The 12,829-nt window shown below is 36.4% G+C and overlaps 1 protein-coding gene across 10 annotated transcripts in view; it reads right to left on the bottom strand.

Annotated features, from left to right (window-relative positions):
* Positions 1-773: 773 nt before the first annotated feature.
* The window catches only part of TMEM68 (transmembrane protein 68), a 34,901-nt gene continuing 22,845 nt past the window's right edge, over positions 774-12,829 (bottom strand). For 7 of the 10 annotated variants that reach the window (XM_081504607.1, XM_081504608.1, XM_081504612.1 and 4 more), the window contains 4 exons: positions 12,385-12,578; positions 6,112-6,172; positions 4,194-4,333; positions 774-2,344 (listed from right to left, as the gene is read on the bottom strand). In XM_081504607.1, coding sequence (XP_081360733.1) covers positions 2,228-2,344; positions 4,194-4,333; positions 6,112-6,172; positions 12,385-12,578 — 512 coding nt within the window. In that variant the 3' untranslated portion in view covers positions 774-2,227. Of the gene's footprint in view, positions 2,345-4,193; positions 4,334-6,111; positions 6,173-10,346; positions 10,430-12,384; positions 12,579-12,829 lie in introns of all 10 variants that reach the window. The other 3 variants (XR_014057835.1, XR_014057836.1, XM_081504609.1) reach the window with 2 other exon arrangements.

Genomic DNA, 12,829 nt, shown 5'->3' with positions numbered 1-12,829 from the left:
TGCAATAATGTTAATAATAATAATATTACTGATGTCTCAATATTTAGTCACATTCCTTCAATCTTCTAGTGAAAGTGACAGTAGTTCAGTTGTGTCTCTTTGCAATCCCATGGACTGTAGCTCACCAGGCTCCTCTGTCCATGGGCTTCTCCAGGCAAGAATACTGGAGTGGGTAGCCATTCCCTTCTCTAGGGGATCTCCCTAACTCAGGGATCAGATCTGGCCCTCCTGCATTGCAGGCAGATTCTTTACCACCATGGTAGCCACCAGGGAAGCCCCCTCATTCTTCTAAATGGCATTTAAATTCAAATAGCATAGATAAAGACTTTGTATTAAATGAGACAGCCTTCTTGTTAATACTCTCTGAGTATCAGAGAAGAAAAAAGTTTTAAGTAAAGCAGTAAAACTTAAATACTGTAAAAAAAATGGCTTTTGCTACATTAGCAATGAATGTTGTTCTTTCTTCAGTTTTTAAAACCCAATAGTTGCCAAAAAACTATTATTCTCATTCATATTATGACCATTTATTCCTTTATTCTGGAAATATTGATGAATTTTAAACAAACACTGCTCATTATTCAAGAGGGAAAAAAAGCTGCAAATTAGTTGATACTTTTCACTGAAATTAAAATATATTTATTACATTGAAAAGTCAGGTTTATTCATTATGGCTGAGATTGATGAATATGACTAAAGGTGAGAAAAGCATAAATAGTAAAAAATCAGTTTAAATTTAAAAAATGTCACCTATGTAATCTCACAAGAAAAGGAAATGTAATTCAGCTTTACTTTTATTTTTCTTAATTTTACATACATTACACCTATCATACATACATACTTGTTATACAAAAGTTTATACAAAAATCCAAGTAATTTAATATCTTAAAAAGGGAGAGGGACATACTGCATTTGATTCCTGGTACTATTCTGTTTAAATACTTTTAAATTCAGATTTCAAAGAGACAACAAATCGAAAGCCATTAATTTTTCAGAGAGCCCTATGTTCACATAAATTCATCATTCAAGTATATTTTTATTGAAACAATAAACTATCTGTCTGGATGCAGAGTCAAGCTGAAATGAGCCAGGATGTTGAGTAAAGCAGAGCTTTCTCCTGGGGCTGTCATCAGCCTAGAATCAGCTTCTAACATATGAGATGCAGGGCATGACTGTGATTTCTAACTTGACACTATTAAATGCCATATTACAGGGCAGATGACGCAGAGCATTCCTTGTATGGTTTGTCTACAGATTCTCATTAAAAATATAATACTAAAAAGAATAATCACAATAATTAGAAATTTTACTTTCCCTAATTTCTGTTTAACTCATTTTGAAAAACAGTACATCTTTTTCATTGTTGCTTGGCAACTTGACATCATAACTGAAGGAATGATTTAAACATCCTATGGACAAAATAAACACACAAACTTCTAAAAGATCTTGGTATTGTTTAGTTTATACAGTCATAATTTCCATTCTATGGATATCAATCACAGCAAATATAAAGAGTTAAAACAATATTCCTTATCAAAGGATTAACATGTTTTTAAAAAGTGAATTGTAGAGGCACAAAAATATACGATTTGCCCAAGGTCATGAAAGGAATGAGAGGCAGAGGAAAGAGCTTGTTTTTCTCCAACTTAAGCATCTGTACTAAAACCCTAGGTTATGCCACCTTGCAAAACTAGCTCAGTGCAAGAGATGCAGAAACTAGATGCATTATTTAGGAATGCTTTTTAAACCTCCACTGCTGTCATTGATAAACTTAACTTTAAGGATCTATGTGTAGGATACATGATTAGGCAACTATAAAAAGAACCATGATCATTTTCCAAATTATGAGGCATGGAGTGGGTAGCCATTCCCCTCTCCAGGGGATCTTCCCAACCCAGGGATCAAACCCAGGTCTCCTGCATTACAGGCAGATTCTTCACCAGCTGAGCTACCAGGGAAGCCCATAGCTTTAAGGATCTATGTTTATGATACATGATTAAGAAATTATAAAAAGAACCATGATCATTTTCTGAATTATGACACATGTAGTGAGTTATTATTTAAATTTGACACAACTGATTGCAGAAACAAAATTGACAACATAATTTTAAGCAAACAAGTTCAATGAAAGATGCTTCTTGACATGATTTTTAAAAAAAAAATACTAACTATAGAACCTATAAAATCCAGAATACAGTTCTGTAGATACAAACAGATTAATATAAATGTATTAAAGAGTCTTCTGGTTGATCTTTTGTTTGTTACGAAAACGTTCTAGCAAAGCGCTCATTATGTTTCCAGGTATTCTTTGGTGCTTATCAATCAGAGCTTGAACAGCATCCTTCGTCTATAGAGAAAGCAAAAGAAAAGTCATTATTCTTTTAGTTCTCAATGTAGATATTTAGTTTGTAAGGATTTTAATATACTAGTACTTTAAAGAAGTCTTCCCGAACTTAGCATCTATGAATCCTCAGAATGAATGACTTCTTTCTCAGTACACCCACAGCATATTTCTTTCATTTTTTAATGTAATACTATTTAACTTCAAAAGCCTTTCAGCATTATGAACATACAAAAAATAACAAAATGTTGCAAATTGTGTTTAGTACAGAAGGTTCTTGAACTTTCATTCATGCAGTGACTCTTCAAGGTACATAGCATATTTCTTTAATTTTTATTTATTTATTTATTTGGAGTATCATTGCTTTACAATGCTGTGTTAGTTTCTGGCTGTATAACAAAGTGAATCACCTATATGTATACATATACCCCCTTCCTCTTGAGCCTCCTTTCCAACCCCTCCCCCATATGACCCAGCAATCCTACTGGGCACATACCCTAAGAAAACCGTAAGTCAAAAGAACACATGTACCCCAGTGTTCATTGCAGCACTGTTTATAATAGCCAGGACATGTGAACAACCTAAATGTTAAACAACAGATGAATGGATAAAGAAGCTGTGGTACATATATACAATGGAATATTAGTCAGCTATATTGCCTACATTCACTTTATTACAGTTGAATTACAGATATTGTCCACATGGCAACTTTTTACACCTTAAGATACACCTTAGCATTTTTCTAGCATTGCGCACAGCAATGCCCTGCACACAGTAAACACTAAAAAGAACTGAAGGGGAAAAAAAATCAGAAGGAAAAAAGTAGTAGGAAGTTTTCTGGCGGGCTCATGGAAGTTTCACCCCTTTACAGATGCCCACAACAAAATGTCACTGGTGCTTGGGTTGAGAAATCAAGCCACAAGCACAGAACTGTGCTAACGTGCTTACATGCATGCTCAGTTGCTCAGTTGTGTCCAACTCTTTGCGACCCCATGGACTATAGCCCACCAGGCTCCTCTGTCATGAGATTTCCCAGGCAAGAATACTGGAGAGGGTTGCCATTTCCTTCTCCAGGGGATCTTCCCAACCCAGGGATTGAACTCACGTCTCCTGCATTGACAGGTGTATTCTTTAACCACTGAATCACCTGAGAAGCCCCCTTGTATTAACATATCACCTCAAAAACATTAGTTTAGTTATTGACCTTCTACATGGGGCTGTATGTTCCTAGGATCACAACAGTAGCCAGCATCCACGGAGCACTTACTGGGTGGCAGACACTGTTTTCAACAATGAACGTGATCAGTCGCCTGTGACCCTCTGGGTAACAACGTGAGTGGGCTCCGTTTCTCTCCCCTAGAATAGAGGAGGGTGGTGGGGCCTGCCTGAGTCACAGAACAAACAGCAGCATGGGGACAACCTGACTCCATAACTCACAAACAAGATTCCATTTTCCTCCCAAGGTACTTCTACCAGGCAAAGACAATTTCTTTCTTTTCATGGAGGTCAAAGCTTTCTTCTTCTAAACATCACTTACAAAACTTTTTAACTATCAGGGCCAAGAACTTCAACCTCAACCGTACTGACATTTTAGAAAGAACAGCTCTTCGCTGTGGGGGCTGCCCTGCCCACCACAGAATACCTACCAGCATCCTTGACCTCTACCCACGGGACACCAAGGACACCAACCACCTCCTGAGTTCTGTCCATTGAGACAATAAAAATGTCCCCAGACACAGGCAGACGTCCCTTGCGGGAAAAGTCACCGCTGATCCAGAACACATTTGTAGAACTAATGAGTTCATTTTCAGTGAAAGTACAAATATGTCCTAAAAGTAAAGTAAGAATAATTTACCTTTTCGGCTAGTTCTTCTGCTGTGATCTTTGGGTCGTATGGAATGGGATCACCTAAGTAGGTGCGCAACTTCACAGGAAAACCTCCGTACATGGGGGCAAATGGATAGCGGAACTTTTCATAAAGCCACCTGAACAGCCCTGTTTTAAAGGAAATGGAATCATTTTAATTGTTACATATTCTGAGCATATAATTGTAATCTTTCAAATGAATTATGTAAGATTTCGAGGAAGGTGGCAACCAGTATCATCTCCTGGCAATTAATAGTTTTTTTTTTTAAAGGGGACCTTTTCGCTGATGGTAACAATGTCCCACACTAATGCACGATGTCAGCAACAGAAGAAACTGGGGAGTGGTGAGGTGTGGGTCCCCTCTGTGCCTTCTGCTCTATTGTTCTGTCAACCTAAAAATGCCCAATAAATACGGTCTATTAATGGGGGGTAGAGGTGGAGATGAGCTTTCAAAAAGTAAGAATTTTAAAAGGCAAACTAATTACTATCATTGCAAAATAGGATAAAGACTGCAACAAAAAGTTAGAGGCTAAACAGTCTAGAGGCTCATAAATATGTTCCTTATGTGAATAAAAGAAAAAATGGAGCCATAAAATAAATTCAAATAAACATGAGACCAAAATACACTGAAAAACTAAGTAAGACTAAAAATATTATAAATTAGGAAAAAGAATTATTAGTGCTAAGGACCAAGTGTGAAATTTAGCAAGATGAAAAGTGGTAGTAATGTAAAATAAACTGATGGGCTAAGACTGTGTAAGTTTACAAAACAATCCACAAAAGGCAAGGTACGTGGAATACACAATTATGAATTGTACTGAAAGTTTAAAACACTGTTTAAATGTGGAATCACAGAATATACCATAAGACCCAGAGTAGTACTCGAAACAATATATTACTACACATCAATTTTTGAGATATTCAACTTTAAAGTAAAAAAGGCAGTCAAAAAATTTTAAAACCACTTTATAGTTAAAGGAACAATATTAGGAATGATTGCTGGTATGCAACTTAAATTCTAAAGAAATGACCTGAAAGAAAATTAGAAGGAAGAATTATATAACGAAAGTTAAACATCACATTAACCTGCCTTTTTCTGTTTCACATTTGAAAAAAAAAAGACCTAAGAAAACATAATATAATATCAACTATACACCAACATTAGACATAAAAGGAACAACAGAAGCTTAGGGTTTTCAGGATGGGATTTATATACAGATAGGAACACTAACAATATAGTGCTACAGATACAAAATATAATCAAATACAGAAACCACAGGGTACAAACAAACCAAAAGAATTTCATAAAAACAAATAAGCCAACAACAAACTCCAAAGAGAAAGCACATCTAATTGCCATCCTTCCTATAGCTAGGTTCAAAGCTATTTTTATCAAAAATTAAAGGTAGGCAAAAAGAACTCTTTGATTTAAGTTTATCATGGTTCAAAAAAATAAAAAGAACAAGAAGTAACAGCAATAAACAAAAGCAAATGGTATCTCCTCAGGTTGCTAATCTTAATTCAGTATTTTGTTGTCATCCATTTTTAAAGCTGTAACTACTTCAGGAATGAGTTAGGAAGGTAGTCTGTGTAAAACATAAGTCTGTTCTAAACCTCAACAATATGGTTCAACACAAAATTAGACAATTCACTGTGCAATTTTTAAAAGCCCATGGTAAACAATCTTCAGTATATATGAGACTCAATAAAAATTTAACACCTAGAACTGCCATCACTTAGAACCAGTTATCACTCAGATTTAAAAAGAAAAACACCTAAATAGCATATGCATTTTCTAAAATAAATTCAAAAGGTTTCTGCATAGTGTTTAAAAGTCCAAATATTTAAAATATTACATTCTAAATATTACAGTTATACTTAGAAAAACTGTATTAATCAGAACTTACTTGTTCCTCCAAGTGATCTAAATCCTTCTCGAATATTTTGTGTAAACATAGGAATAATGGGCTAAAGAGAGAATTTGAATTAAAAAGTAAATACATTAATCCATTTGATGCCTCCATTAAGTCACTATTGCAAAATTTTAAGGGCCTGTTTAAGTCACAAAACTAAGGTATTTTAAAAAATAAAAAGATACTGTTATCACTAGTGTGATTTATCAACTAAAATTAACATGGTATTTATAAATATATATATATATAAATTGGAAACACTACCCTCTAGTGGTAATATGCAATATTTCATTTACCAACTTTGCGATCATTCTACAAGAACTGAAATTCAAGGATTAAAGTAATCATCAATGTCATTGAGTAAAATGAACCTGATACTTAAACTGGTTTTAGTGGGGTACTGAATAGTATGCTCACTGAAGAAAAAGTTACAAGACAGAAATTCTCTCTATGGGGAAATTTATATAATTTTACATAACAAGTTTTGGCAAGATGCTGTCCTGAAATTAGTGAAACATCATTTTTTTGTGTGAGCTTATTAAATTTGAAAATGTTAAATATCAATGAAAACTGTATAAATTGTTGTTAAGTCGCTAAGCTGTGTCTGACTCTTTTTGCGACCCCATAGACTGTAGCCCATCAGGCTCCTCTGTCCATGGGATTCTCCAGGCAAGAATACTGGAGTGGGTTGCCATTTCCTTCTCCAGGTGATCTGCCAGACCAGGGATCGAACCCCCATCTCCTGCACTGGCAGGCATATTCTTTACTGCTGAGCCACCAGGGAAACCCATGCATTAAGACTCAACACCAAAAAAACAGGAAAAGCATATGCGTGTATGTGTGTGTGTATATATAAACTCTTCATATCATTAATTTCAGAGGATATCTGTTCACAGTTCATGGTTTTTATTTTTCCATGAATATCAATGATTAAATATGATTCCCTAATGGCTCAGATGATAAACAGTCTGCCTGCAATGTGGGAGACTCAGGTTCGATCCCTAGGTCAGGAAGATCCCCTGGAAAAGGAAATGGCAACCCACTCCAGTATTCTTGCCTGGAAAATCCCATGGATGGAGGAGCTTGGCAGGCTACAGTCCACGGGTTGCAGAGTCAGACATGACTGAGCGACTTTACTCACTTAAAATGGAGGCCTTGTCTAATTATAAAATAATGGATTAAGTAGCAAAGGACCATGTAAGATTATGCCATGGTGAAACTGAAGTAGATAAAAAATTGAATAAAATACTTTAAAATGTACACAAAACATACTGAATTAAATGATGTTTAGAATAGATAAAATTGGTGGGGAAGGGCAAGTGTCATTTCACTTACAGTTTATCATCAGCATTTGCTAAATCAGAGTGACCTGCCTTAGTGATCAGGGCTTGAAACATTTACATAAGCTGACATTTAAAAAGCTGTTCCTTTTCAGCTTTGGAAAGCAGTCAAGTGTGGTGGGCTGAAGGAAAAAGACTGCAGGCACAGCTTTCTTCATAAAACTTACTCCCTCACATATACCTAACTGATCACTTATTTATTATCTCTGTAACCAACAGCAGAGACTTTGTTTCATTCACAGTTGGATCCCCAGCACCTGGAACACTGCCCAGAAAAAGTAGGTGCTAACAGACAGTGTAATGGATGAACCACAGAAGGAATGAATAGACAGAACAGAAAGAAAATTCTGAGGAATTCACTTGTGTTCTCTGAAGACAAAGGGTAGGAAACAGGCAGCAGGCATTTTAAAAACCAGTTAGGATAGAGAAAAGTCATGTAAAGAAAAGCAGTCAGAGGAAGAATTTAAAATCTGATGGAGTTCATTCACAAAGCTAACACCTAAGAGAAAGTAGACTGCTGCTGCTAAGTCACTTCAGTCGTGTCCAACCCTGTGCGACCCCACAGACGGCAGCCCACCAGGCTCCCCCGTCCCTGGGATTCTCCAGGCAAGAACACTGGAGTGGGTTGCCATTTCCTTCTCCAATGCATGAAAGGGAAAAGTGAAAGTGAAGTCGCTCAGAAAGTAGACTGACTCTTCTGTAAAAAAATTCAGATTATGATTTTTCTAAAACCACCACTAGTTTTGTAGAATAAAGCGATGACTAGAATCCTAATGTTTTAAATAGTTGTACAATATCTTCAGAGTTGAGAACGTAAGATGCCCAAGAAGGAACAGAAAACTTCCAGCTCATATATATACCACTTTGCCTTCTCCAACCAGTTCTGCCAGATTTACATCTACTGACTGGCATTAACCCCAAAGTTTGTATTGAAGGGTGTACTTTATACAGACTCTTCAGGATGCATTTGTAGTTGTTGTTCAGTCACTAAGTCATGCCTGAGTCTTTGTGACCTCATAGACCACAGTGCACCAGACTCCCCTGTCCTCCACTATCTCCTGGACTTTGCTCAAATTCTCATCCATTGAGTTGGTGATGCCATCCAGCCATCTCATCCTCTGTCACCCCCTTCTCCTCCTACCCTCAATCTTTCCCAGCATCAGGGTTTTCTCCAATGTGTGGGCTCTTCGCATCAGGTGGCCAAAATATTGGAGCTTCAGCTTCAGCATCAGTCCTTCCAATGAATATTCAGGGTTACTTTCCTTTAAGATTGACTGATTTGATCTCCTTGCAGTCCAAGGGACTCTCAAGAGTCTTCTCCAGCACCACAATTCAAAATCATCAATTCTTCAGTGTTCATCCTTCTTTATGGTGCAAGTCTCACATTGTACTTGACTACTAGAAAAACCACAGCTTTGACTATACGGACCCTTGTCAGCTAAATGATGTCTCTGCTTCTTAATATACTGTCTATGCTTGTCATGGGGCTTCCCAAGTGGTGCTAGCGGTAAAAAACCCACCTGCCAATGCAAGAGACATAAGAGACGTGGATGCAATCCGTGTGTCAGGAAGATCCCCTAGAGAAGGGAATGGCAACCCACTCCAGTATTCTTGCCTGGAGAATCCCATGGACAGAGGAGCCTTGTGAGGTACAGTCCATAGCATCACAAAGAGTCAGACACGACTGAGGCAACTTAGAACACAGGTACTGGGTGTGTCATAGCATTCCTTTCAAGGAACAAGCATCTTTTAATTTCATGGCTGCAGTCACCATCCATAATGATTTCAGAGCCAAGAAAATAAAATCTGTCACTGCTTCCACTTTTTTCCCTTCTATGAAGTGATGGGACCAGATGCTATGATCTTTGTTTTTTTCACATTGAGTTTCAAGCCAGCGTTTTTACTCTCCTCTTTCACTCTCATCAAAAGGCTCTTTAAGTTGCATTATCATCCTTTAATGGCTAACTTTCCAGAGGCTGGGCATTTCTAGAAGACACTAAACAGGAAGAAAGCTTACCCTACAAACTTAGTACTCCAGGCTGTACCCTGGGTCTGTGGTTTCTAAATTCATGTTTCAAGCTTGCTGCCTTACAGCTACAAGCATTACCGTTATTACAACTATGTACTGTAGTTCATTTCTTTCTTTGTGCACGCTTTGTATAACAAGGTAGTTGCATCAGTAACCTAGAATCAGATTGTTAACGTGTACATGTATGTGAGAGGGAGAGACTGAGTATTTTGTTAAAACTCCTCTTAGGGAATACAGTGGTCTTGAAGTCTTTGCCACAAAAATGTAAGTGGGAACCACTGGACAAGTCACTCATTACACCTCAGTTTCTTCATGTATGAAACGGGGACAATAATAAGAATTATCCCATCTCAAGGTTTTTTATAGATTAAGATAATACACATAAACAATATTACTGAAACAAATGCTATCTTCTTTTACATCTGCTACCTGTTTTCCAATTAGAGTACACAGGCTCATTTTTATCCCAACTTATTTAGGTATAATGTTACCTAAAAATTCTCAACCAAGTCAGAAGTCTCAGGAATTCACAAAACAAGAGTGATTTAGATTATATCAAAAAGCCTATAATTTTCACATGAACCTTAAATATTTGCTACCAATATTCTGTGAACTTGCATTGACAATCTAGATTTTTTTCATTTGAATTTCCATTACTCTGTTATTATACAATTTAAATGCAGCTAACCCTGCAACAACTGTCTTAAATTCTGACTCAAAGTTTACGGTAATTCTGTGAGACCTAGCAAAGGCTTTCCTAAATAAGTTACTGGTGCCATTTACAGCTATGTCCACATGCGACTAAAAGGCTTCCCTCTTGGAGCTGGAAGGACTTCTAAGCTCAGGGTGGGCGGACTCACTGTGAGGTGCACTGGCTGCCTGCGGTCCTGAACTGCAAGCTCTGCTTCGGCCCCTCCATCTCTCTGTGCCTGAGTTTCCTCATCTGCAACATTGGAATAATCACATACGTCACCTACTCACTGTGCAGGGTACCAACGCAAAGCCTTTATCAGTGCTAAGAAAGGCTGGGGGTGATGCAAGACTTATCAACAATACAGTGCTATGATGTAAGCCAGCAATGTTAAAGATTTTTGTTGATTAACTTGTAAAGGACTATTCATTCAATTTTCTCAAGTTTTGTAGCAAAACTTTAAATGGTCTAGGTTATCTTATTTATCTAGAAACTCAAGGATTGATGAAAGGGTTTCTTTCTCTATGTAATTTCTTTCTATCAAGCCTTCTTCCAGGCAACGGTCCTTAAAACTGTTACTTAAGGATGAGGAATTAGAGTCCTGTGATAAATCTGGATGATTCCAAATCTATTTTCATCATTTTTATCTTACACCTTGGAAGAAATAATTCTCTCAAAATATAAACCTGAAAATTGAACTAGGTTTTTAGCTTTTATCATTGGTTCAATGTACATTTATACTGATTAGCCTTAATTTCTGAACAACCGTGCATATATCATCTTGTATCCACAGTATTCATAAAGTCTAAAGTTTTGTTTTCTATCTTAATACATAAGATTTTTTGGAAAATAGGCTATAAATTAATTTCCTGTATCAGTAATACTATTAACCTAGACTTAAATTCAAAAAGCTCCTTTCTTGTAGTGTTTAATATTGTGTTTACAAAATCAGTTCAACAAATACACAGAGCCTAAGTGCTAATCATTGCACTCAGAACTCAGACTATAAAAAGATGGCTTTGTCCTAAGGAAATGTATAACCTACTGTAGGACAATAGTGTTTAAAATTTTATGTTGTCCATTATTGAACACTTGGCCAAGTACATTAACTTACACCAAGATCACACTGATAAAGCACTATCTTCTAGGAGTTACATATGTAAGTATGTACAGTAGAGAATAGAGCGCAATGTATTATATTTTATTGTAACTCTGCGATTTAAAAAAACAAAGGAAAAATGTCCATTCTTCTTAAATGCTGCTTTTGGGTTAGAAGGAGATATCCATAATCCTTTCCTTTTTAATCAAAGGTCTGTATTTGCAAGATAAACAGTCAAGTTAAGGGTCTAAACTGGTGTCTATATGACAGCAATGGAAACACACACACAAAAAACAAAAATGTGAAAGTATGGGTAGCAGTCTCTAACTGGCCTGGAAAAAGAAAACCACCTGGCAAGTGCCACGATTTCTTTTTCTGATAGACAATCTAAAATGAAAATAAAGAGAAAACAAAGAAGAAATATCCCATAAGTAGTTAAGTGTTTCATAGGACAAAGTACAATACAGAGACCAAAAAGCTGAGAAATACTTTCTAAAGCAAAAGAAAAGGACAAGATGACATTTAGATTCTCCAGTTTACTAAGAATAATTACATAGACTCCCAGAGGAATCGTCACTTTATTGACAAATTCATTTTTTTTTAAAAGCTCTAAATTACACCAATATCTATTTCTCATCTTTATTCATACTATTAGATAGCCGATCACATTTGCTGATGAAAAATGGTAGGAGTCATATATTATTTGAGTTCTGTTGTTATAAATTGATCACAGACACAAGGATTATAATGAAACCAACTAACAGCCATCACTGAAATATGTCAGCTCAAAGGATTCAACTATGGACTGATTATACTCATGAAAAAGAGTATAACTGAAGGAATACAAAAATTTCATAAATCTGAATACAAGAAGCTGGATTTTGAAGTGTAAAATAAAGCTTTTCTAGGTATTTGCAAATTCCCAGACTGAATTTTTGTAGATGGCTTCCCATGCACAAGGACCATTTCTCTATTGTTATGAGTTACAGACACTACTTTTTAAAGTAGTGCAAAGACAGGATCTAAATTCTGATATACTTTGGCTACTTAAGCATTTATTTTAAAGTTGACCTAGCTTTCCTTTAATAATCAGTTTTATACAACTCACCACTTTTGCATCGATGGCAACCTGAGCGAAGCCTTTCCGATTACCCCACACAATGTTGTAGGTCTCGTCACTCATCAGTGCTTCCCGAACACCACCTGGTGAGATAGCTAGCAAGTGACCACTCTGCAGGATTTCAACACATTTTTCTCTTGGTCCATGAATAGCACAAAATACATCAAGTAATAAGCTAAACCCTGTAAGATATATTAGCATGAAGATACATCTTAAGAATTTCTTGTCCACTTCTTTGAGAACAAAAGTTTTCACAACCTACATAATGTAGTCTCTATACTTAAATCAGTAAGTTCTTTTTTTACTTTTTTTAAACCAACAGGAACTCCTAAGGGTAACCTAAGATCAATATCGCTGGTAAATTAATAGCAATGTCTTACTGATCACCTCCTTCATGATCACCTACAACTCTGGCTGCATATTCAAATTCTCA

This window comes from Giraffa tippelskirchi, chromosome 6, assembly GCF_054371585.1.
Source record: "Giraffa tippelskirchi isolate mGirTip1 chromosome 6, T2T-mGirTip1v1.2.pri, whole genome shotgun sequence".
In the NCBI taxonomy this organism is placed as follows: domain Eukaryota; kingdom Metazoa; phylum Chordata; class Mammalia; order Artiodactyla; family Giraffidae; genus Giraffa; species Giraffa tippelskirchi.
This window is presented reverse-complemented; position numbering and strand designations above follow the sequence as displayed.